General features: G+C 37.7%; 1 protein-coding gene across 7 annotated transcripts in view; it reads left to right on the top strand.

Moving 5' to 3' along the window:
* Positions 1-11164: 11164 nt before the first annotated feature.
* R3HDM1 (R3H domain containing 1) overlaps positions 11165-24797 on the top strand; it is a 119273-nt gene continuing 105640 nt past the window's right edge. For all 7 annotated transcript variants that reach the window (XM_066233270.1, XM_066233266.1, XM_066233264.1 and 4 more), the window contains exons 1-2: positions 11165-11303; positions 13479-13689. In XM_066233270.1, the coding sequence (XP_066089367.1) occupies positions 13519-13689 (171 nt within the window). In that variant the 5' untranslated portion in view covers positions 11165-11303; positions 13479-13518. The remainder of the gene's footprint in view (positions 11304-13478; positions 13690-24797) is intronic.

Below are 24797 nucleotides of genomic sequence, written 5' to 3'. Positions count from 1 at the left end.
TTCTCATTAGCAACATTAGGAATTACTGAATAAAAAAACTAGGATTATGCTCATGATGATTTTCACTTTTATTCATGAACTATAAACTACAGATATTATGCTATGGACCTAGCACCAAATACATTAGTAAAGAATGTAATATATGACATATGCTAAGTGCAGTAAGTTAGAGAAAGACAAATTTCTCTAACTTATATATGCAATCTTATATATGGATTATATAAGATTTCACTTATATATGCAATATAAAGAACAAAATAAATGAACAAACAGAAAGAGAATCACAGACACAAATAGCAGACTGGTCGTTGCCAAAGAAGAGGGATTTTGGAGAACTGGATGAGAAAAGATGAAGGGATTAAGAAGTACAAAATGGTATTTAAAAAAATAGTCATGGTGATGTAAAGTACAAAATAGGGAATGTAGTCAGTAATATCGTAATAACTACAGTGTGTCCATAAAGTCCTGGTGCACTTTTGACCGGTCACAGGAAAGCAACAAAAGACGATAGAAATGTGAAATCTGCATCAAATAAAAGGAAAACCCTCCCAGTTTCTGTAGGATGATGGTGGCAGCATGTGCGCATGCGCAGATGATGGCGTAACACCGTGTATACAGCGGAGCAGCCCATGGCCATGCCAGTTGAGATGTGGATGATACAGAAGAAAGTTCAGTGTATTCTGTGGCTCGCTAAATTCGAATCTGTGACCAAAGTGCAATGTGAATATCGGCGCGTTTATAACGAAGTGTCACCACATAGGAATAACATTACTCGGTGGGATAAGCTATTGAAGGAAACTGGCAGTTTGGTGGAGAAACCCCATTCTGGTAGGCCGTCAGTGACGAGTCTGTAGAGGCTATACGGGATAGTTACCTAAGGAGTCCTAAAAAATCTGTGCGTGAGCTCACATCGAACTGCACTGAATAGGTATGAAACTGGGGGAGTTTTCCTTTTATTTGGTACAGATTTCACCTTTCTATCGTCTTTTGTTGCTTTCCTGTGACCAGTCAAAAGTGCACCATGACTTTACAGACACACTGTATATGTGCTGCCAAAGTGAACACTTACATACTCATTGTGTTAAGTTCTTCTCTCACAGCCTCATTACCTGTGCCCAGTTTCTGGGAATGTAAACCTGTGAATGTTCTTTATTTCCCAAAGCATGGTCAGATGCTAAGACCATTCTTTTTTTCTTCCACAAAGTCTTTAAAAGAGATTTTATTATGTGCCAAGAGATCTTATTACAACCTATTTTCTTGCATTTGACACATACATAGGGAATACCAAGTATAATTTGAGATTATAATAGGTTTAGAATTAAGACAAATTTTATTTTACTCTTACTAGCACTATATTAGGAAGTAATTAATAAAGCCTTCAGGTATAGAGTAGCCCTAACTTTATTGTATTGTCTCTTGTCTTTATCTGCCATTATTTAAATACTTTCAGAATCTCATTAAGTTATCCCAGGGTTCTCTAAGGTCTCTACTGTGAACTCATGAACAGCTCTTTTCCTACTCTTCCAGTTTCATCCTTCTCTGGCTCCCTGCCACTTTTGCTAGTGCTTGCCATAGATTTGCTCATATTCCTGCGAAAGGTTCTGTAACATCATTAGTCTTCAGAGTACCATATTGACTAGAATCTTCTGTGCTGAGCTTGATTGCCTAAACACCATAGCTATGTGTCTCCCACTTCTCCCTTTCTACACAAAGTTATATGTAAAGTTCTTGTAGTACACTACCATTCCTAATTTCCAGCTTTTATATTTTGATTTGTGGTTATTAGGCTTTTGACAGCACTGTATCAAACAGTGATGTCAAGTCAGATCTAGAAATGGCTGTGAAAGGACATTTAGCCTATTTTATAGCCAAGTAGCCCCTGAGCTGTCTGACTGAAATTACTTTTATTGCACTGACCTCAGTTAAAGAACTGCAGAAACTTCCAGTCTTGTCCACAGACTACTCCCCCCAAAGGAGTTTGCCTGAACAGTCCTGAATGTTGGTGTCAGCCTAATGGACCTCCCCCTTAGAACAGTGGTTCTCAACCTGTGGGTCACGACCCCAGTGGGGGTCGAACGACCAAACCACAGGGGTCGCCTAAAGCCATCGGAAAATACATATTATACAATACATTTTAAAATAAAATATGTATTTCCGAAGGCTTTAGTATTTTCCGATGGCTTTAGGCCACCCCTGTGTTTTGGTCATTCGACCCCCCGTCGGGGTCGCTACCCACAGGTTCAGAACCGCTGCCTTAGAAACTCACTCCAGTGTTTATCCACACCCACTGTTTTCTCCAAACCCCACAGCCATCTCAACTTTCTCACTTCCAGTAGATAATATTCTGGGTAAAATGAAGCATAAAAAGAGTTTTGTTAGATATGCATTTCCTCCATTTCCTGCCACATTCAGTTTCTGAGAACAATAAACATTTTAAAGGCTTATCCTTCCACTTGTTTCTATCTCCATTTTCTTTTTTTTTTCCACCGCAGATATTCCTTCTCTTTTTCCCCTCATCTTTTTTTCCCTCTTAAACTTCCAGCCTGTCTTCCTCCTTTCCCTACTGGCATCTGTTTGGCCCACTTACCATCCTGACAGTCTTTTCCGACTTTGCATATCTTATTCTCCTTGTTGCCAAATTCAGTAGATCTTTTTGTCCTCTGTTTCCTTACTGATCTCTTAAGGGTTTGGTGTTCCCTAGGGAGTCTATCCCAAGACCACTTTACTTACTCATTGACTCCAGGGCAATTTCTCTGTGTTGATAATTCAAAGCTTCCATCTGTGTAGTGATTATACCCAAAGAAATGACATCAGCCCTGCCTTCTCTCCTAAGCTCCAGGCCATCCAATTCCCTGTTTAGATTTCTCCAAGTGAATGTCTTGAAGGCAGTTTAAACTTACTGTTTACAAAACAGATTGTTTTGCTCTAACTTCTCTTTTTTTCTCCTTATATATTTCTTATGTTAAAGGGTAGCAAGCACCACCTATACCTTCATTGTGTCCTGTCCTAACTTCCCCAGCTATTATATCCCTAACCTTGTTCCTGACCACCCCTGTGTCTAGTTAGCTTTCCCCAATTGGGTACTGTCCGATAGATAAACCTTTTTATTTCTAGTGGCAGAATATATAATTAGTGGCTTTAATAGCAACAGCTCTGAATTCAAATCCTAACTCTGCCAATTACTATTCTTGTAATCTTGGGCAAGCTGCTTAAACTTTCCCTACCTCAGTTTCTTCATTTGTAAAATGAAGTAATAAGAACACCTACCGTATAAGGTTGTTAGGAAGAGTAAATGAGTTAATACAGTTAAAGCATTGGGAATAGTGCTTTGTGAATAATAAGTAGCTATTTAACAGTGTGCTGTTAATATTACTAGTTTTAAAGTACACATCATAATCTGTAATTTCTTGTTAATTTGTCTGCAATAGAATGTAAGCACCCAGAATGCTGGGATCCTGCCTGCCTAGTTCACTGCTATAACCTCAGCACTTAGAGCAGTGCCTTAGCACAGTGGTCCCTAACCCCCGGCTTGCAGACTGGTCCACAGAGAAAAAATAAATAATTTGCATTATTTCTGTTTTATTTATATTTAAGTCTGAATGATGTTTTATTTTTTTAAAAAAATGACCCCATTCCCTCTGTTACATTCATCTAAGACTCACTCTTGATGCTTGTCTGGGTCACGTGATACATTTATCTGTCCCACCCTAAAGGCCGGTCCGTGAAAATATTTTCTGACATTAAACCAGTCTGTGGCCCAAAAAAGGTTGGGGACCACTGCTTTAGCACATAGTTTCTAATCAAAAGATTAGAATGAATGAAATCTCTTTCTTCCATTTCAGCCTTCACCTCTTAATGCTCTGTCTAAACTGGTCACTTTCTGTTAAAACTCTCATAACATTTTACCTGCTAGAACAGAGTTTATCTATACTAAAATAATTCTCCATGGTGTCTCTTAAAATCCTCTTATTCGGGCTTTCATGTCCCTCATGAGATCAAGACTTAACTTCAAATCTAGCCACCCTTTGATGGACTCCACTAAAAATTTATTTCCTCCAGTTCTTCAACTTACCAAAAAGTCTTTTTCCCCTCTCTTTAAATATCCTCTTAAAATTATTTTGTGAATTTGTTGATGTTATTATTAACCTTTTTGGGGTTTAACAAAAACTTTCAGGTCAAGGTAGTTCTTTCTCTTTTGCTCTTTGTAAGTACCACTAATATTATTGCAGCTATCTTGCTCTCTGGAGTACTCAGTAAATTTTTTGTTGGATGACAGTAACTGTTTATAAACCACATAGATATTTAGCATTTTCAAATGTTGGTGCTTGATCTCTTATACCATTGCTTCCTTCCAGGCAATAACTGGTCATTTTGGTTCAGAATCATTCTTTCATTTAATTAATTAGTTGTCAAGTGATACAGCATATTAGCAAGTATTTGTTATACATACTGGTTGTACGACTTAGGTCAAATAATTTGACTTCTGGAAACTAATAACTTGCATGGTAAATTAATAAGATTGGACTAGGTGGTTTTTAAGGCTTCTTGGGGTTCCTTAGGTCCTAAGAGACTCTTCTGATCCTCTTAGAATTTTGAGGGTTCACCTTTCCACATTGTGCCTCTTCCTCATTACCCCTTGAATTTATTGCCTTAGCCTATGCATTTATTTCTTAAATGAATCACAACCTTGCTCTTTTAGAATTTCAAATTTGAAGGGTTTTTGATTAAATCACAAAGTCACTTTACAAAGAACAAAAAATGTGACTGCTTAGTAAATACAAAGAACAAAAAATGTGACTGCTTAGTAAATGCAGCTATCCTTTTTTTTTTTTTTTTTTTTTGTATTTTTCTGAAGCTGGAAACAGGGAGAGACAGTCAGACAGACTCCCACATGCGCCTGACCAGGATCCACCCGGCACGCCCACCAGGGGCAATGCTCTGCCCCTCCGGGGCGTTGCTCTGTTGCGACCAGAGCCACTCTAGCACCTGGGGCAGAGGCCAAGGAGCCATCCCCAGAGCCCGGGCCATCTTTGCTCCAGTGGAGCCTCGCTGCGGGAGGGGAAGAGAGAGACAGAGAGGAAGGAGAGGGAGAGGGGTGGAGAAGCAGATGGGCGCTTCTCCTATGTGCCCTGGCCGGGAATCGAACCCAGGACTTCTGCACACCATGCCGACGCTCTACCACTGAGCCAACCGGCCAGGGCCAATGCAGCTATCTTGTGTCTACCATTTTATGAGAGAAAAATGTTAAAATGAGAAAAATTATACTGAAGTAATATTTTATTCTTTGTTTTTGGTTGTCAACCCATCACAATATGTAAGGAGACTCTGGCTAGAAATAAATGGCAGAGATTTATTCAAGACTCTTGAGATTTGCAAATCAGAAAAACTGCTAGGTAACAAACACTTAGAGTGTTCTGAAGAAAAGAGAAAAATTGAGAGTTCTTATAGTAAAATGCACATTCTTGAGAAGAATGCCCTGCATTCTTAGCTTCTTTATTGGTTCAAGATGGTTATCTTCAGATGTCCAGTGGGTCTGGACAATGAATGTCAGGTGTTCTGGACACAGTAACATTTTTTCCTGAGTTCTTCAGAGGGTTTTCTATAGGATTTATATTATATATCCAGGCATTGATAAACTACTGAAAAGTTCAAGTTAAGTTCCTAGGCTAGTTAAAGCAAAAATAAGTCATTTTCTCATGCTTCAACCTACTTGGTATTAGTAATTTAGCAGCTTGACTATAGTGACTCCATTTTATTTCTTCACTCTTTTCTCATCGTAGAACTTTAGAAAAATACTCCAGTCATTTGATTCAGTGGCCCAGTAACGTTGGGCAGATTGAGATGACAATATCAGTTTAAAAATAACTTTGACATTTGTTTAAGATACCTCCTTCTCTATTACGCCTTAGTGCTATTGAGATGTGAAAACTAATGTGAATCTATATCAGGGTTATGAGTAATGATACTTCAAAATAGTTTTTGAAGTTAGTGTAAGATGTGAGTTCTATGAGGCATACTTGGCAGTATTACATTACATCTCTTGGTGCTTATATCTTATTATGTTCAGTTTCACCTTAAAACTGTACTACTCTGTGTAGTACAACCATTATGGAAGAAAGTATGGTGGTTCCTCAAAAAACTGAAAATAGAACTACCTTATGACCCAGCAATCCCTCTACTGGGTATATATCCCAAAAACTCAGAAACATTGATACGTAAAGACACATGCAGCCCCATGTTTATTGCAGCATTGTTCACAGTGGCCAGGACATGGAAACAACCAAAAAGCCCATCAATAGATGACTGGATAAAGAAGATGTGGCACATATATACTATGGAATACTACTCAGCCATAAGAAATGATGACATCGGAACATTTACAGCAAAATGGTGGGATCTTGATAACATGATACGAAGCGAAATAAGTAAATCAGAAAAAACCAGGAACTGTATTATTCCATACGTAGGTGGGACATAATAGTGAAACTAAGAGACATTGATAAGAGTGTGGTGGTTATGGGGGGGGAGGGGGGGATGGGAGAGGGAAAGGGGGTGGGGAGGGGCACAAAGAAAACAAGATAGAAGGTGACAGAGGACAATCTGACTTTGGGTGGTGGGTATGCAACATAATTGAACGACAAGATAACCTGGACTTGTTATCTTTGAATATATGTATCCTGATTTATTGATGTCACCCCATTAAAAAAATAAAATTATTAAAAAAAAAACTGTACTACTCTGTTTAGAGACAACAGAATTGTCAGAAGAAGGTGGAAAAGCAATATAGGATTTTTAGAGTTGTTTATTTGCTATGGTGTATTCACTTGGACCAAAGATATACTGTATTTTTTTTTATTTATTCATTTTAGAAAAGTGAGACAGAGAGATAAAGAGAGAGAGAGAAGGGGGGAGGAGCAAGAAGCGTCAACTCTCATATGTGCCTTGACTGGGCAAGCCCAGGGTTTTGAATCAGCAACCTCAGTGTTCCAGGTCGACACTTGATCCACTGCGCCACCACAGGTCTGTTAAAATATTTAATAAAATATACCACAATAATATTTCACAAGGTAAACTGAACAGCAGTATTAACAACCATTAGCATTATTATTAACAAATGAGAAGAGATTTTAATGTTCAAATACTCTTTTAGTTGTCTGAGAACCCACAACAGCTAAAAAAAAAAAAAAAATGAACATTCGCTCCATAAGACATACGGGCATTTCCCCCTCCACTTTTGGGGACAAAAGTGTGTCTTATGGAGCAAAAAATATGGTAAAATGAAACTGACTTTAAAAGCAGATGACACTGGACATTGTTGCGAGGTCAGCGTACCAATTGCAAGGAGCAGCATTTCATAGATAAGCTAACTTGGCATTCAAGAGCAAGGCTCCTGGCTTCAAGTCAAGATGGTAGAGTAGTAGAAATATCCTGAGCTCACCTCTTATTGACACCAAAACTACAACTACACATAGAAAAGCAATCTTTGAGAATGATCTGAAGACTAACAGAACAGATATTCCACAACTACGGATGTAAAGAAAAGGCCACATTGAGATAGGTAGGAAGGTTAGACTACGTAAGTCTAGTCACCCACGTATCCCTATTCCCCATGTAGTGACTCGTAAGTGGTAAGAACATCACAACCTCAGATCTCCCCTGAAAAGTGAGGGATTTGAGCCCTAGCCTGGGGACCTGTATCAGGAAGAGAAGCCCCCATAACATCTGGCTTTGACAGCCAACAAGGCTATATCTGGGAGAGCCTAAGGGCTATAGGAAAGCAAAGTTGTGTTCTTTCTGAGCCTTGGAAGGGAGGAAGCAGTTTGAAAAGCACCTAGATCATACATGAAGGTGACATTGACTAATTACACGATATGTGCTAGAAAGACAGAGATGTATTGGAATTTCCTCCTCGGTCAGAAGTACTAGGGGTAGCCATTTTTTTCAAAACCCTTTCTTTACTCCTCTTCTACCTAGCTGGTCTGATGTTGGCGGGCACCATTTCTGACATTCACCATTAACCTTGCTAATACTGTTCATCCTACCCTGGTATTTCCCTGTGGGCTCACCCAGGCTGGCAGCCCTCAAAGTGGCTTCTGCCCAGCCACACCTACTGGATGGCTTCCATTGGCCCCAGCATACAGCAGTATGTCTGCAATAGTTGAGGCTGGGCCTCACAGTGAGCCACACTGAAGGCCTGCTTTGCATACCAGTGAGGCCACCACAGTTGTAGTCAGAACTCACAGTCAGTTTGGCCAGGGCCCAGCCTCACCTGCCAGTGTGACCATAGAAATTGTGGCCCAACCACAAAAGGAGGCCACACTAATTCACCCATGGAACACCTTTGGAGCACCTGGCTTTGGTTAAAATGGGCGATTCCACCACTGGGCCCCATAGGACACCTTCTAAATAAGGCCACTTTTTCAAGACCAGAAGACATAGGTGATCTACCTAATACATGGAAACAAAGGACAAAATGAGGAGAGAAAAAATATGTTCCAAGCAAAAGACAAAACCGCAGAAGAAGAACTGAATGACGTGGAGGTAAGCTATTAGAAGAAGAGTTCAACGAAATAGTCATAAAGGAGGTCATTAAACTCTGCAGACAAGTGGATAAACTCAGAACTTTAACAGATAATTATTTTAAAAATGTATTAGAACTGAAGACTATAACAGCTGAAATGAAAAATAGACTGGAGGAAATCAACAGATCAGATGACACAGAAGAATGGACAGAAATCAAGATAACAGGATAGTGGAAGTTATCCAACTGCAATATCTAAAAGAAAAAAGAATTTAATAGAATGAGGATAGCATAAGGAATCTCTGGGACAATGTCAAGCATGCTAAAATTCAAATCATAGGGATCTCAGAAAGAGAATAGAGAAAGAAAGGGACAGAAAACTTATTTGAAAAAATAATGGCTGAAAACTTACCTAACCTGGTGAAGGAAACAGACATCTTAAGTCCAGGAAACAAGAGTCTCAAACAAGATGGACCCAAAGAGACTCACACCAAGATGCATTATAATTAAATTATTAAAAGTTAAAGAGAATCTTAAAAGTAGCAATAGACAAGCAACTAGTTAAATACATAAGACTATAAGCTAATATTTCAACTAAAATTTTACAGGCTGGAAAGGAGGGGCATAATATATTCAGTATAATGAAAAGGGAGAATTTACAACCAAGACTACTGTACCCAGCAAGGTTATTCAGAATTGAAGGAGACGAAGATTTTCCCAGAGAAGCAAAAGCTAAAGGAATTCATCATCACTAAACCAGCATTATAAGAAACGTTAAAGGAAATTCTTTAAGTGGAAAAGAAAAGGTCAAAACTAGAAATAAGAAAATACATTTTTAAAAATCTCACTAGTAGAGGCAAACATACAGTGAAGACAATAAATAAATAGATCAACCACTTATAAATCTAACATGAAAACATTTTAAATGGCACTAAGTACATAAATATCAGTAATAACTTGAAGTGTAAATGGACTAAGTACTTCATTCAAATGACACAGGTGACTGAATGTATAAAAAAGCAAAACCCTTACATATGCTGCCTACATGAGGCTCACTTCAGATCAAAAGACACAGACTAAAAGTAAAGGTGTAGGAAAAGGTATTTCATGAAAATGGGAACAAACAAAAAAACTAAAGTGCCTATAGTTATATCAGCCAAAATAGACTTGAAAATAAAAGCTAGAACAAGAGACAAAAAGGGCCTAGCAGTTCCTCTTCTGGGCACTTACCTGAAAACAAAACACTAATTCAGAAAGGTATATGCACCCCCATGTTCACTGCAGCATTATGTACAGTAACCAAGATATGGAAGCAATCTAGGTGTTCATTGATAGATGAATGGATAAAAAAGAAGTGGATGTATATACAGGGTGGGGTAAAAGTAGGTTTGCAGTTGTTCATATGGAAAGTAATACAATAACTAATAAATAATGCAAGAATAAACTCTCATGTATTCAAGCTGTAAACCTACTTTTACCCACCGTGTGTGTGTGTGTGTGTGTGTGTGTGTGCGCGCGCGCGCTTTTTCAGTCATGAAAAAGAATGAAATCTTGCCATTTGCAACAATATGTATGGAAAGACCTAGAGGGTATTAGGCTAAGTGGTATTATGCTAAGTAGAGTAAGTCAAGAGAAAGACAAATACTGTATCATTTCACTTATGTGTAGAATCTAAGAAAATTAGAGACTGGGAGAAAAACTGATAGTTGCCAGAGGGTTGGTGGGGGCAGGAGAATAGGCAAAAAGGTAAAATGGGTTAAGAGGTACAAACAAACATATATAAGTCATGGAGATGTAAAGTACAGCATAGCGATTACAGTCTATATCACAATAACTTTGTACTGTGACAAATGGATGTGGTACTTTCTGTGCTCACTCTCTAAGATATATAAATGTCAAATCACTATTGTATACCTGAAGCTAATATATTGTATGTGAAGTATAATTAAAGAGAGCTTTACATTCCAGAATGAAAATTAAACATAGAAAAAGAAAAAGCAGGTGACATAGAATTTTGGCATTGATCTTTCGAAGTCTTTAAAAATAGTTATCCCATCCTTTAGAAACATTTGTTTTTAACAGACAATGTAGGTTTCTTTGAAAATGTTAAATGGCTTATTATACCCCTATGTTCTTTTGAAAATCTAGGGTGTGATTATTATTCAAAATTACAGTCGTCTTTTAAGTTTAAGGAGTTGTGGCTCTGGAAGGGAACTAAAAGTCACAGTTCTTGGGGTTAAGTGGTCCTGTTTGTAATCTAGGACAAACCTTTTTTTCTTATCCATAGTAAAGATAAAAGCTCCCTTACAACACTGACCACATACTAGGTTCTTATTATATGTTACCTGCTTTCTTCTCCATTCCCCTTTTGCTGCCACATTCTCTAAGTGGACACAGTGACTTATTCAAGCTCACAAAACCAATATATGTCCGAATTAGTTGAAAACTACGTGTTCTGACTCTTGTTTAGGACAAGACAATATAATCACCACAGTAACATTTTTAATTTATGATATTGTTTCACTTGGCTATTTTGTTAAAATGTTTTACTGTTTTGTTTGTTTTTATTTTAGGCCACTGAAAGTTATGATACATTTGATCCACGACAGTCCATTTCAAACCAGGAATCTACAGTGGTGACAAGGACATGGGACTCCTCCTGCCAGATTCCAGATGGTTCAATACAATTGACATCCTGGCTGACAACTGTGAAAAAGAACCTTGGATTATTTTATTTTATTTTTGTGGGACACCACAATACAAAATCCATAGGACACATCAGGTAACATCTTTTATTACTTGAGAGAAATACATCTCTTTTCTTTTAAAATCTTACATATAAAAAGCAAGGCCTGACCAGGTGGTGGCGCAGTGGATAGAGCGTCGGACTGGGATGCAGAGGACCCAGGTTCGAGACCCCGAGGTCACCAGCTTGAGCGCAGGCTCATCTGGTTTGAGCAAAGCTCACCAGCTTGGACCCAAGGTCTCTGGCTCGAGCAAGGGGTTACTCAGTCTGCTGAAGGCCCACGGTCAAGGCACATATGAGAAAGCAATCAATGAACAACTAGGGTGTCACAATGAAAAACTAATGATTGATGCTTCTCATCTCTCCGTTCCTGTCTGTCCCTGTCTATCCATCTCTGACTCTCTCTCTCTGTGTGTGTGTTTAAAAAAAAAAAAAAAGACAAGGAGCCAGGGTGTTTCAAGTAACCCTCTCCGCCTTGGTAACCTTACGGTTTTGAAAATGAACCAATTAACATTGGTAGGGAATATAATATAGGTAGACATATTTTTTATTCATTTGAGTTCATCTGTGACTTTAGAATTTATTTCTCTCTTTTTAAAAACTTTTCAGCATGGCCAGGAGGTGGCACAGTGGATATAGCGTCGGACTGGGATGCAGAGGACCCAGGTTCAAAACCCTGAGGATGCCGACTTGAGCACAGGCTCATCTGGCTTGAGTGCAGGATCACTGGCTTGAGTGTGGGGTCATAGACATGACCACGTGGTTGCTGGCTGACCCCTAAGGTCTCTGGCTTGAGCCCAAGTTCTCTGGCTTGAGCAAGGGGTCACTAGGTCTGCTATAGCCCCCCAGTCAAGGCACTTACAAGAAAGCAATCAATGAACAACTAAGGAGCTGCAGTGAAGAATTGATGCTTCTCATCTCTCTCTCTTCCTGTCTGTCTGTCCCTATCTGTCCCTCTCTCTGCCTCTGTGACAAAAAAAAACACAAAAAACCTTTTCAGATGTATTTTCCCCCTCAATATTTTATGAAAATTTCGAAACTACAGAAAAATTGAAAGAATTTTACAGTAAGCAACCATATAACCACTCCTGGGTTCTATCATTAATATTTCATTATCCTTACTTTAACCTGTACCTGTCCGTTTATATCCATTTCTCTTATCGAGCCATCAGTTTATCTTAATTTTTTGGATGAATTTCAAAATAAGTTGTTCTTGTTCTCACCACAAAAAAAAATTATAATTATGTGATAGATTGTGGTAATCATTTAGTGATATATACTTGTGTGAGATCCTCATGTCATATACATTAAACTTAACACAATTATAAAGCTGGAAAGAAAAAGTTTTTTACAATAACTTCTGCTCTTCAAGTTCCTATTTTCTAAAATGACAGCTATCTCTGATACATTTCTATTTGATATTCAATATGAAGTCCCCAGCGTTTTCTTAAACTTATTAAAAACGTGAAATTTATTGGCATTTGATGTATTTGCTACAGTCTGTATACTAGACCATTTGGTAATATATGTTGTTTGGCATTGAATCACAGAAGTCAGGAGAGTTTTAAATGCTTGATTCATAATTCCAAACAGTTGTTAATTGAGATACACAACTGTGTTTGTATAGAATGTTGCTGCTTATTTTTTAAATTATTTTCTTTTGGAATTGCAGGATAATTTTAAAAATTTGGAATTTTTGGACTCTAAATAGAAGCTGTGATAGGAAAATACTTTTCTCATAGGATGATGCTCATAATATTCCTTTAGAGAAAAAAATTTCAGCTGTCATCTAAATACACATTTCTGATAACGCAAGCCATTACCTCCCATCTCCATATGGCTTATTATTTAATGTTTCCTAAGAACTTTCACAAGTGTTGTGTTCATCAAACTCACCTCATACTTTTATTGTAATTCTATCTTACTGTATTAAAAATTTTTTTTTTTTAATTTTAGCCAGTCTACCACTAAATTGTATACTTTTTGAAAGTAATTTTGTGTGTGGTTTGCATGCTGTTGATTCTTTAATTTTAGTTGCTTTGTGCCCTTTAATATATGGTCATTTTATTTTTCTGAAAGCATGAATATTGCTTCTATATGGGTATACCCAACATTATTTCTGGGACATAGAAAGTAAGTCAGTCAGTATTGTGCTGTAACTGAATGTAAGAAATGTTTCCGACTAAATTAACTTTTTTTTTTTTTGCTAAGGCTTCAAGTTCCCTGTAGAATTCTACAATAACCTTTGCTGATGAGGATGTCTGATACTGTTACTGTAAAAAATGAAACTGAAACAATGAAGGATTTGGTGGCAGATACAAAAGATACAACCAAAGTTGAAAACCTTACCAAATCAGAGAACTATGGGAAGATTTTGGCAGAGAAGAATGAACATTGTATTGACAACAATATTGATTTTCAGGTAAATAGTATTTTCTCTCTGGCTATAAATTATATATTCATTATATAATTATCCCCTTCATACAAAACTCACTTTTAGAATTCTGAAAGAATGAGTTGAGCCATTGGGACACGCTCATTGGCGGGTGTTTGAGCTGGTCGCTGACCAGATTAGCTTGTTGAGTCTAGCTCTTTGACTTGCTTGTATTATGTAATATAATTCTTTACATTTATATGTGGCCAGTACTTTTTGTACTGGCATTCTATTTTTCATTCCACTCTGCACCTTAGCAGTATTGTGAGAGTTCTGAATTTAACCTGAGAGCTCTTACAAGATAGGAGAATAGAGAGATAGAAAATGCAGAAGTTCTTTTTGCAAAAAAAGAAAAGAAGAAAAAACAGCATTTGGGCGAAGCAGTCATCCATGACAGAGAAAAAAGGTTGGAGAGGGGGGGAAATTTCATTTAAAGGCTTTTTTTTTTCTGAAGTGAGAAGCAGGGAGGCAGAGAGACAGATTCCTGCAGGCACCCCTCCTGGGATCCACCAGGCATGCCCACTAGGGGGAGATGCCCTGCCCGTCTGGGGTGTTATTCTATTTCAGGGGTCCCCAAACTATGGGCCGCGGGCCACATGCGGCCCCCTTAGGCCATTTATCCGGCCCCCGCCGCACTTCTGGAAGGGTACCTCTTTCATTGGTAGTCAGTGAGAGGAGCATAGTTCCCATTGAAATATTGGTCAGTTTGTTGATTTAAATTTACTTGTTCTTTATTTTAAATATTGTATTTGTTCCTGTTTTTTTTTTTTTTTTTTTTACTTTAAAATAAGAAATGTGCAGTGTGCATAGGAATTTGTTCATAGTTTTTTTTTATAGTCCGGCCCTGCAATGGTCTGAGGGACAGTGAACTGGCCCCCTGTGTAAAAAGTTTGGGGACCCCTGTTCTATTGCAACCAGAGCCATTCTAGTGCCTGAGGTGGAGCCATGGAGCCATCCTCAGCACCCCCGCCAACTTTGCTCCAATGGAGCCTTGGCTGCGGGAAGGGAAGAGAGAGATAGAAAGGAGAGGGGGTGGAGGGGAAAAGCAGATGGTCGCTTCTCCTGTGTGCCCTGGGCAGAATTGAACCCAGGACTTTCACACGATGGGCTGACGCTCTACCACTGAGCCAACCAGCCAGGGCTCATTTAAAGGCTTTTGATACTACATTTATGTGATGATTTAGAACTGAACGCTGAGAAGGCTTTTAATTCCAAGTTTAGAAGGAAACTGAGGAGTTGATCAACAGATACAAGATAGGTAAAAATTGTTTCAAGTAGTACTTATTTAGTTCTAAGTGTTGCAGTTGTCTCTTACTACATAACATATTATCAAAAAACAAAGCACTAACAATTTTGAAACAACATTTTCTAAAACTTGCATTTTATTTTTTAATGCCTCATGATTTGTGAGTTGGAAAATGGAACAAAGGCTTGGCTGAGTGCATCTTCTGTTGCACAAGGAGTCAAAAGAGGTCCCTGACTGATATTTAACTGACAGATGGGCTGACCTAGAAGGTCCAAAACTGCTTCACTTGTATATCTGGCACTCTGGTGCCAATGGCTGGAATGTGGGCTGGCTGAAACTGGGAGCGCCTACCTATTGTCCCTCCAGCACATAGACCCCAAAGCAGTCAGGCTTATTATTGTGACACAGAATGAATGTTCAAAGAGCCAAGTAAAGCTGCGAGATCTCTTTTGACTAGGCTCAGAAGTCCCAGAATGTCACTTCCACTGTTGTGGAAGTGCATGTCACTTGAAACCAGTCCAGATTCAAGAGAAGGGAAATTAGGACCTGCCTATCAGTAGGAAAGATCTTTAATCTACCACAAAAAGTTATCTTTAAATACTGTCTTTAACATTTCTGTTTTAGTTTATGAATCAAGAATCCTACTTCTGGAGGAAATATTCTATCATTCTTTTTATATTCTGAGGACCTTGAGGGCTATACGCTAAAAATTAAACCTTCATTCTTTATGTTAAAGGCTTTTTTAAAGGTTATTTCATATATTTGGTCAAAACGTTTTTTTATTCTCATTATGTGCCACAAGTGTGTTAGAAAATGATACAACTCATACACCTATAAGAAAGCATTTAAGCCTCACTGATTAAGTATAGTCAAGTAGTAATTATCTAAGAAATTGGGAGGAATAATATGTTTTTTCTAGTCATTTTTGGTAATAGCACTTTTTAAAACAGAATTGCCATGCCTGTAATCTGTGCACTCAGTGATGGCAGCATGCCAGGGTCCTGACTGAATCAGAAAAAATCTCCTAGCATTGTATTGCATTCATGATTGAAATACTAAGATTTCCTTTTAATCTCTTTTCTATACCTAATGTTTACTTTTCCAGGTTATGCTTATCAAACAAGGGATTAATTTGAATTATCACATTTCATGCCCTGTGCTGCTCTTGTCAATAAGCACAAAAACATTCCGATGACCACTCTCAGATGGGCTGCTATCGTATGGCCTAGTGGTTCATACTATAGGAAAATTTCATGCAGTCTGCAAACACTTAACTGAAAACCTATTTTATGCCAAGGAAATACTATAATAAGCAAAAATGGGCATGGTCTCTGATATGTTCCATGAGTATGGTGACTATGAAGATTTGAAGGAGAAACAGAGAATATGATAATTCATTTTATGTAAATGCATTGAGTGCTGTATACAGTGCTTATTCTAAGGTTTATTTAGAATTTATTACATGTGGGACTATTTACTATGGTTGAATCTTTTTGAGGTTCAGGATGCCTCCATGCCAGGGGTTTGGCAACGGGCTTTGAGTTGAAATAAAGAGAAGAGATTTAAGTAATTGATACTAGGAATCTGGAAATAGATAAAATTAGAAAAATATTTTACCTAATGTAAAATAAAGTCAACTGAAGTTAGCTTTCAGTTTACTTTGAAGTTACCTATTATGAAATGTCTTCTTTCTGACATACTACTAGATATTTTATCTTCCTTTGGTTACCTCTAAGATATTGCCTAAAACTTTCATTTTATATAGGACCAACTATTTTTATTCAAATTTAGATGTATGTGCCAATTAATGTTGGTATTCTATTTCTCTCCTGTCATTCTGAAAATCAGCTACCATAAATATAATTTATGTCTGTTGTCTTGCTTCAGCACAGTAATATTTAAAGTGACTTAGGCCTTACTAGTGGTGGTGCAGTGGATAGAGCATTGACTGGGGATTCTGAGGCCCCATGTTCAAAACCCCGAGATCGCTGGCTTGAGCACAGCTCATCCAGCTTGAATGCGGCTCATCAGGCTTGAGTGGAGGGATGCCAGCTTGAGCATGGCATCATTAACATGACCACATGGTCTTTGGCTTAAGCCCAAGATCACTGGCTTGAGCAAAGAGTCACCGGCTTGGCTAGAGCTTTCTGGTCAAGGTATATATAAGAAGCAATCAATGAACAACTAAAGTGCTGCAGCTACAATTTGATGCTTCTTTATCTCTCTCTCTCCCCCACCCTCCCTGCCTTCCTCTTTTTCTCTCTGTCTTTCTCTCTCCTGCACACAGACACACACACTAATAAAAATTTATTTTGGGGGGGGGATTTTTCTGAAGCTGGAAACGGGGAGAGACAGTCAGACAGACTCCCGCATGCGCCTGACCGGGATCCACCCGGCACGCCCACCAGGGGCGAAGCTCTGCCCTCCAGGGGGCGATGCTCTGCCCCTCCGGGGCGTCGCTCTGCAGCGACCAGAGTCACTCTAGCGCCTGGGGCAGAGGCCAAGGAGCCATCCCCAGCGCCCGGGGCCATCTTTGCTCCAATGGAGCCTTGGCTGCGGGAGGGGAAGAGAGAGACAGAGAGGAAGGGGTGGGGGTGGAGAAGCAAATGGGCGCTTCTCCTATGTGCCCTGGCCGGGAATCGAACCCGGGTCCCCCGCACGCCAGGCCGACGCTCTACCGCTGAGCCAACCGGCCAGGGCCTAATAAAAATTTTTTAAAAAATAAAGTGATTTAGGATAACAAAACTGTTTTCCTTAAAGAAGCATACATTTCATTTATTTCCAAGTCTTAATTTTCTGACCATTCCCTTTGTATTTTATTTAGAAAAACTCATTTTGAAATGAGAGGTTGTTGTCATAGCTTCTTTAATACTGTGAAGAAATATGTATTATGATTTTCTATTATCTGTTCAGGATAGCATTTACATAAAATTTATTTCATCAAACTAGAGAGAGGCTGAAATTTATTTCAGCCAAACATTAGACATCACATTGTATGGTTCCAACTAGAGATTACCTCACAGAGCTCCTTGACCATTTCTTTTATAAATAATTCTACTTGAATGATGCTCTACTCTTTAAAAAATATTAGTTGTCAAAGAGAACAGAGGGAAAGGGGATGACAGGATGGGATAAAGCTGAAGGGAAGGGGAGAGGGTGCAATGAAGAGGCGGGCAAAGGAGATGTTGAGGGGAACACGGGGTGGGGGATGCATTCGGGGCACTGGAATCTATGTAAACACAATAAATTAAAATCAATTAAAATGTATTTAATCACAAAATACTATAGAACGATATAATTTTTAAGAAGTTTTCTGTTTATTTTCTTTATTCCTAGATGTGGATTATTAAATGTTGTTGCCAGTGGGGAAAAAAATATATTAGTTGTATTTTTTATTTAAAGTTTTGTACTGGACTATGCTCTTTTATATAAGTTTTAGGACTACTTTCTTAAGAATTTTGTAAGAATACTTTAGAGCAAATTTAAGCAATCTGTGTGTATTAATGTGAGGAAGTTAACTTTCCCACATAATTGCTGTGAAGTTGTCCTGAACTGTTGATAATTGTCCCAAATAATTGTGTAAAGGGTTTTTGCTTAGTAACTTTCATAATGCTACACACTATTTCTATTGCAAAATTTAATTTATGTTAGACTTTCTGTGATCATTAAGTATTTGGAAGATTGGGGTGGTGAGGTGTCAGGTTTCAAAATCCAGAAAAAAATTAATGTTAGACTACTACTAATCTTTAACGTAGGATAAATGCTTTGTTCACTTTGAATAAGTTGTATATGGCCTCTGGTTTTTCTCAGGGATAGATTCCTCAGATTAAATTTAGGTAAATTACTTGTGTTGATTGTTACTGTCATTTATTTCAAAATATAAAATTAGGAATCTTGTGGATTTTTTGTGGGTTTTTTTTTTTTAGCTAGAGAGAGTGAACACAGGAAAGGAGAGAGGTGAGAAGCATCAACTCAGAGTTGTAGCACTTCAGTTGTTCATTGATTGCTTCTCATACATGCCTTGACCAGGGGGCTCTAGCCAAGCCAGTGACCCCTTGTTCAAGCCAGCAACCTTTGGGCTCAAGCCAGTAACCATGGAATCATGTGAGTGATTCCACACTCAAGCTGGTGATCTGGGGTTTTGAACCTAGGACCTCAGTGTCCCATGTTGACACTCTATCCACTGCGCAACCACCTGGTCAGGAAGGAATCTTATGTTATTAAAGATTCAAATTCACCTTTACCATTTTTTTACAGTTTTATCTTTATACTTGACAAATGCTTGTCTAGGGGTATGGATCTGTATATATGTGCCTATAAACATAATTCAAAATGTATTTTAGAAAAGGTCAAACAATGATCCCTCTTCCCAATAACAATAGGATGCCCAGTCCAAACTGTGTTGGTAACCCTTGTTTTGAAGGAAATAAGAGAACTGATTTTTTTAAACAAGGCTTTATCTGCCAGGATACATGAACAGCTTCCGATATATGTGAGTGCATTTTCCATATATATATATATATATATATATATGCAAAGAAGCATTAGGAAATGAAACATATATCATCCCTTTGTATGAAGTTGACTATATAGATTTAGTTTCTTTTTTGTTATTGTTTAAAGCTCTCTTGTTTGGAGTAGCAATTAAGGTAGAGATAATGTTTTGAGTATTCTTTCAGAATTGTATTCTGAAATAAATTTTAAATCTGTTTAAAGTTTCTTTAGTGTAAACAAAATACCAAAGTACTAAAATCATTAATCATGTTTGTTTCTCTTTGCTCTCAGATCTCCAGAACAGTAAATTAATAAACAGTTTATGTTTATTGTAATGTTATATCTTAACCATTTATGATTAAACCTGTTTTTCTCCAAGATAGTAGTGTATAGTTCTGACAGTGTATAAATAATCGGTTTCAAACTGAAATTCCATTAAGGATGTTTCATATTCTGTATCCATTTGTTGGCCTATTTCTTGCCCTACGCTTCAGTGTCAAACAATGTAAGTTATATATTGGGGGCTTTGTCCCTAAGCCTTCTAAATTCTAATTAATTAGCATATTTCTGGAGTCATAAATGTCTGTTAAACAAGCTGCTAAATTTTTACTTTGACAGTAACATTGTTTTAAAATTGAAAAGCAAAATCACTTTAACACAATTCTATTAAAAGAGAAAATAAATGAATCCAAAAGTCAGTTCTTTTAGAAGATCAGCAAAAGTGACAAACCTTTAGCTAGATAGACTAAAAAATAGAGAAGACTCAAATTACTAAAATAAGAAAGTAGGGACATTACTACCAATTCTACAAAAGAAAAAGAATTAGCCTGACTTGTGATGGTGCAATGGATAAAGCAGAGACCTGGGAACCCTGAGGTCACCAGCTCTGAATGCAGGATTATCAGAGGGAGATCATCTACATGATCCCAAAGCTTGCCAGTTTGAACCCAAAGGTTGCTGGCTTGAGCAAAGGGACACTGGCTCAGTCTGAGCCTGAGGTCTGATCCCAGGTCAAGGCATATACAAGAAGCAATCAATGTACAGCTAAAATGAAACAACTTCAAGTTGATGCTTCTTACCCTCTGTCTTCTTTCCTGTCTCTGTCTCAAAAAAAAAAAAAAAAAAAAAAGCTTAAAAGAGGGTACTATGAACAAGTGTATGCCAAAAAATCGGATAATCTAGATGAAGTGTACAAATTTCTAGAAACATAGAACCTACCAAGGCTAAGATTACTGGTAAGGAGATTGAAGCAGTAATCACAAATCTCCAGACAGTAGAAAACCCTGGCTCTCTGATCTCTTCACAGGTAAATTCTACCAAACATTTAAAGAGCTAATATAATTCTTCTCAAACTTTTACTAAAAAATTAAAGGGAAGGGGGCATAATTCCTAATTCATTACCCAGATACCAAACTATACGAAGACTCTGCAAGAAAACTACAGACCAGTATCTTTTATGAACAGTGATGCAAAATTGAACAAAATACTAGCAAGGCAAATTCAGTAGCATATTAAAAGGATTGTACACCATGACCAAGTGGGATTTATTTCTGGAATGTTAGGGAATGTAATTTCAACATATGGAAATTGATCAATGCAATACATATTAAGAAAATGCTAGGGGAGTAAAGCATCTAATCAGCTCAATTGATGCAGAAAAAGCATTTCACAAAACTCAATAATTTTTTATGATCAAAACATTCATAAAACTAGGAATAGAAGGGAATTACCTCAATATAATAAAAGTCATATATGAAAAAATCCACATTGAACATCATACTCAATGATGAAAGACTGAAAGCTTTTCCACTAAAACCAAAAACAAGGCTAAAATCAAGTGTCTGCTTTCACTACTTCTATTTAACATAGTATTGAAAATTCTAGTAATTCAACTAAGCAAGAAAAAAAAAAGGTGTTCACATCATAAAGGAAGAAGTAATATTAACTATTTTGCAGATAAGAATCTTATGTGTAGAAAACCCTAAAAATTCCACACATAGCAGGATATAAGTCAACACAAAAAAACAACAATTGCATTTCTATACAACAATGAACAGACTAAAAGGAAATTACAAAAGCAATACCATTTACAATAGCATCTAAAAGAATAAAATACTTAGGTATTAACTTAGTCAAGGAGGTGAATGTCTTGTATAATGAAAATTTTAAAACATTGCTGAAAGAAATTAAAGATGACATAACTAAATGGAAACACATCCCATGTTCATGGATTGGAAGACTAATTTTGTTAAAATGACAGTACTACCCAAATCTACAGATTCAATAAAATCCTTATCAAAATTCAGATGACACTTTTTTTGCAGAAATAGAAAAACTCTAAAATTCCCGTGGCATCTCAAGGGATTTGGAGTAGCCAACAGTCTTGAAAATTAAAAAAAAAACTAGAGGACTCACACTTTCTGAATTCAGAACTTCCTATAAAACTACAATAAGCAAAACAGGATGGTGCTAGCTTAAAGGACAGACATATAGACCAAAGGACTAGAATAAAAAGCCAGGAAATAAACCAATACGTATACAGTCAAATGAATTTTGATAAGGATACCAAGACCATGGAGAAAGGACACTCTTCAACAAATGATACTGGGGAAATTATATATCCATGTGCAAAAGAATGAAGTTGGACCCTTACCTAGCACCATATACAAAAATTAATACAAAATTGATCAAAGACCTAAATCTAAGGGCTAAAATAAAAGTCTTAGAAGAAAACATAGGGGAGAAGTTTCATAACGTTGGATTTGGCAACGATTTCTTAGATATGACACCAAAGAAGCCAATAAGAAGGGCTTTCTCAGTCCCCTGCACCACCTCCAAGACACCCGTCTCACATGGGTACATAACTCCTATAAACTACACATCCAAGAGGGAAGGAGTCAAAGCTGCCAGAGTCATTCAAAGTCAAAAACTTTAAGGAGGGTAAACGAGGAAGTAAAGAATGTGTGGGGTGAGACCCCCAAAATTCAGCATCTCAGCAAGCTCTCAGATGGTGCCAGTGTTGCCGGGGGTGGTTCTTTGAACAGACTTTGTAAGATGCCTAAGACAAACAGCAGTACTGATGAAGGAAAACAGCTATCAGCTTTGGAAGCTACTCTAATCAAATGATTAGAAAACCGACTCCCTGCCCCTTGGCTGTCTTTTAAGAGCACACGCCCTCTGTGATATGATAGCAGAAACACACCGCCTAGAGTGGTAACAGGTTGGTCCTGGCCTCACAGACAATAAGAAGAAAGCCACTGAGTCACTTCACTTGTACTGGAGAGGAACTGTGGCATTTCCAGAAGAGTGAACACCAATGTCTGAGGTATGAGTATTAGTGGACACCATACCTAGCTAGTTCCTGGGAACTAACAGTGTGTGTTTGGGTTCAGGGTGGAAAAGTTTCCATTTGAAAACCCAGGGAACATTACCACCACCATCCTTCATGGAAAAAGAGGCTGAGGAAGAAATGCCCCAGAGAGGGATACCCTCTGTTAATTCATGTAATGACATTTCTCCCTGAAAAATCCTGAGTTGGCAAGAGAAGTACAAAGTAATGATTGACTATTTTGGAGTTAGATTCATAGAATTCAGAGTCACAGCTAAAAATTTTTCAAAGTTGATCTGAGCAACTCTTCCATTTTCCAGAGACTTGCACTCATGAAAATGAATTCCCAAGGCCACCTGGGGAGCCTGTGGCACAGCCAGGACTCAGTCCTAGCCTTCCTCCATGTGCTTTTCCAGAGCACCATACTGCTTCAGTCATGACCTTCTCCAACCTCATTTGGTCTGACTACCCTGAAAGCAGCATCTCGGTTTCAGTGCATATTACAATAAACTCAGACTCTCTTGCTGAGTATTGCAGATTCTAAAACTTTTACTGAAGCCTGGAAGAGATATCTGTACATCCATGTTTATAGCAGCATTATTCACAATAGCTAAAATATGGAATCAACCCAAATACATCCTTCAACAGATCAATGGATATTTCAGAATTGTACTGAACATGTTCAATAGCATTCACTCTCAAATATGCAGTATTATCTAGCATTAAAAAGGAAGGAAATTCTGCATTATCATGCAACATGATGAACCTTGAGATCATTATGCTAAGTGAAATAAGTCATATACTGTATGATTCGACTTCTATCATTTATATAGAATAGTCAAAATCATAGAGACAGAAAGTAGAATGGTGATTGCCAGGGTTTGGGGAGGAGAGGAGAATGGGAATTATCTTGATTGGGTACAGAGTTTTAAGTTTTACAGGATGAAAAGTTATCTACATTGATAGCAGTGATGGTTGCACAACATTATGAATGTATTTAATACCGCTGAACTGTATACCTGAAAATGGTAAAAATGTTAAATTTTATGTTATGCATATGTTTTTGCAATGAAAAAAATTGGGAAAAAGTGAAAGGTGTAGTTTAAATAATAAAATCCTCTTTAAAAATTATTTTTATTTAAAGCCAAATGTAGCTACCAAATTAATACTAAAAATATAAAACAGTGTTGTTTTTTTAATCAAACTTTGTTTCTCTGCTTTATTGTGTATGCATATATGTATATGGTAAATTTTCTGGCATATATTATATAATTTCAGTTCTTTGCTATTTGCAGTGAAATAATGTGACTTTTATTGAATAATGCCACTTTGGCAGTTTATACTTTTACTTTATGTAGTAGTGTATTAGATTTCTATTACTGCACAGCATGCTCCCACAAACTTGGCAGCATAAAACAATATATATATATGGTCTACCAGAAAGTTCTGTCCGTTTTTGGAATAAAACAAAATACAAATTTTTCTTACCGTCAATAAACTTTATTAAATAATATAATTGCCATTATTATTAATGATTTCTTGCCAGCATGAGGTCAATTTGTATATCCCTTTTTTTTTTTTTTTTAATTTTTTTACAGGAACAGAGAGTCAGATAGAGGGATAGATAGGGACAGACAGGAACGGAGAGATGAGAAGCATCAATCATCAGTTTTTCGTTGCGACACTGTAGTAGTTCATTGATTGCTTTCTCATATGTGCCATGACCGCAGGCCTTCAGCAGACTGAGGAACCCCCCTGCTCGAGCTAGTGAGCTTTTTGCTCAAGCCAGATGAGCCCGCGCTCAAGCTGGCAACCCCAGGGTCTCGAACCTGGGTCCTTCCGCATCCCAGTCCGACGCTCTATCCACTGCGCCACTGCCTGGTCAGGCTAAAAATGTTTTATCTTTTGATGCGAAAAATTGAACCAGTGCTTGTTTGATATCTTCTTCATTTTTAAATTTTTTGCCCTTCAAAAAATTTTGTAAGGACAAAAACAAGTGATAGTCGGAGGGTGCTGAGTCCGGGGAAT

Source organism: Saccopteryx bilineata, chromosome 5, assembly GCF_036850765.1.
Source record: "Saccopteryx bilineata isolate mSacBil1 chromosome 5, mSacBil1_pri_phased_curated, whole genome shotgun sequence".
Lineage (NCBI taxonomy): Eukaryota > Metazoa > Chordata > Mammalia > Chiroptera > Emballonuridae > Saccopteryx > Saccopteryx bilineata.
The sequence above is the reverse complement of the archived record's forward strand: the minus strand, read 5'-3'. Positions and strand labels throughout refer to the sequence as shown.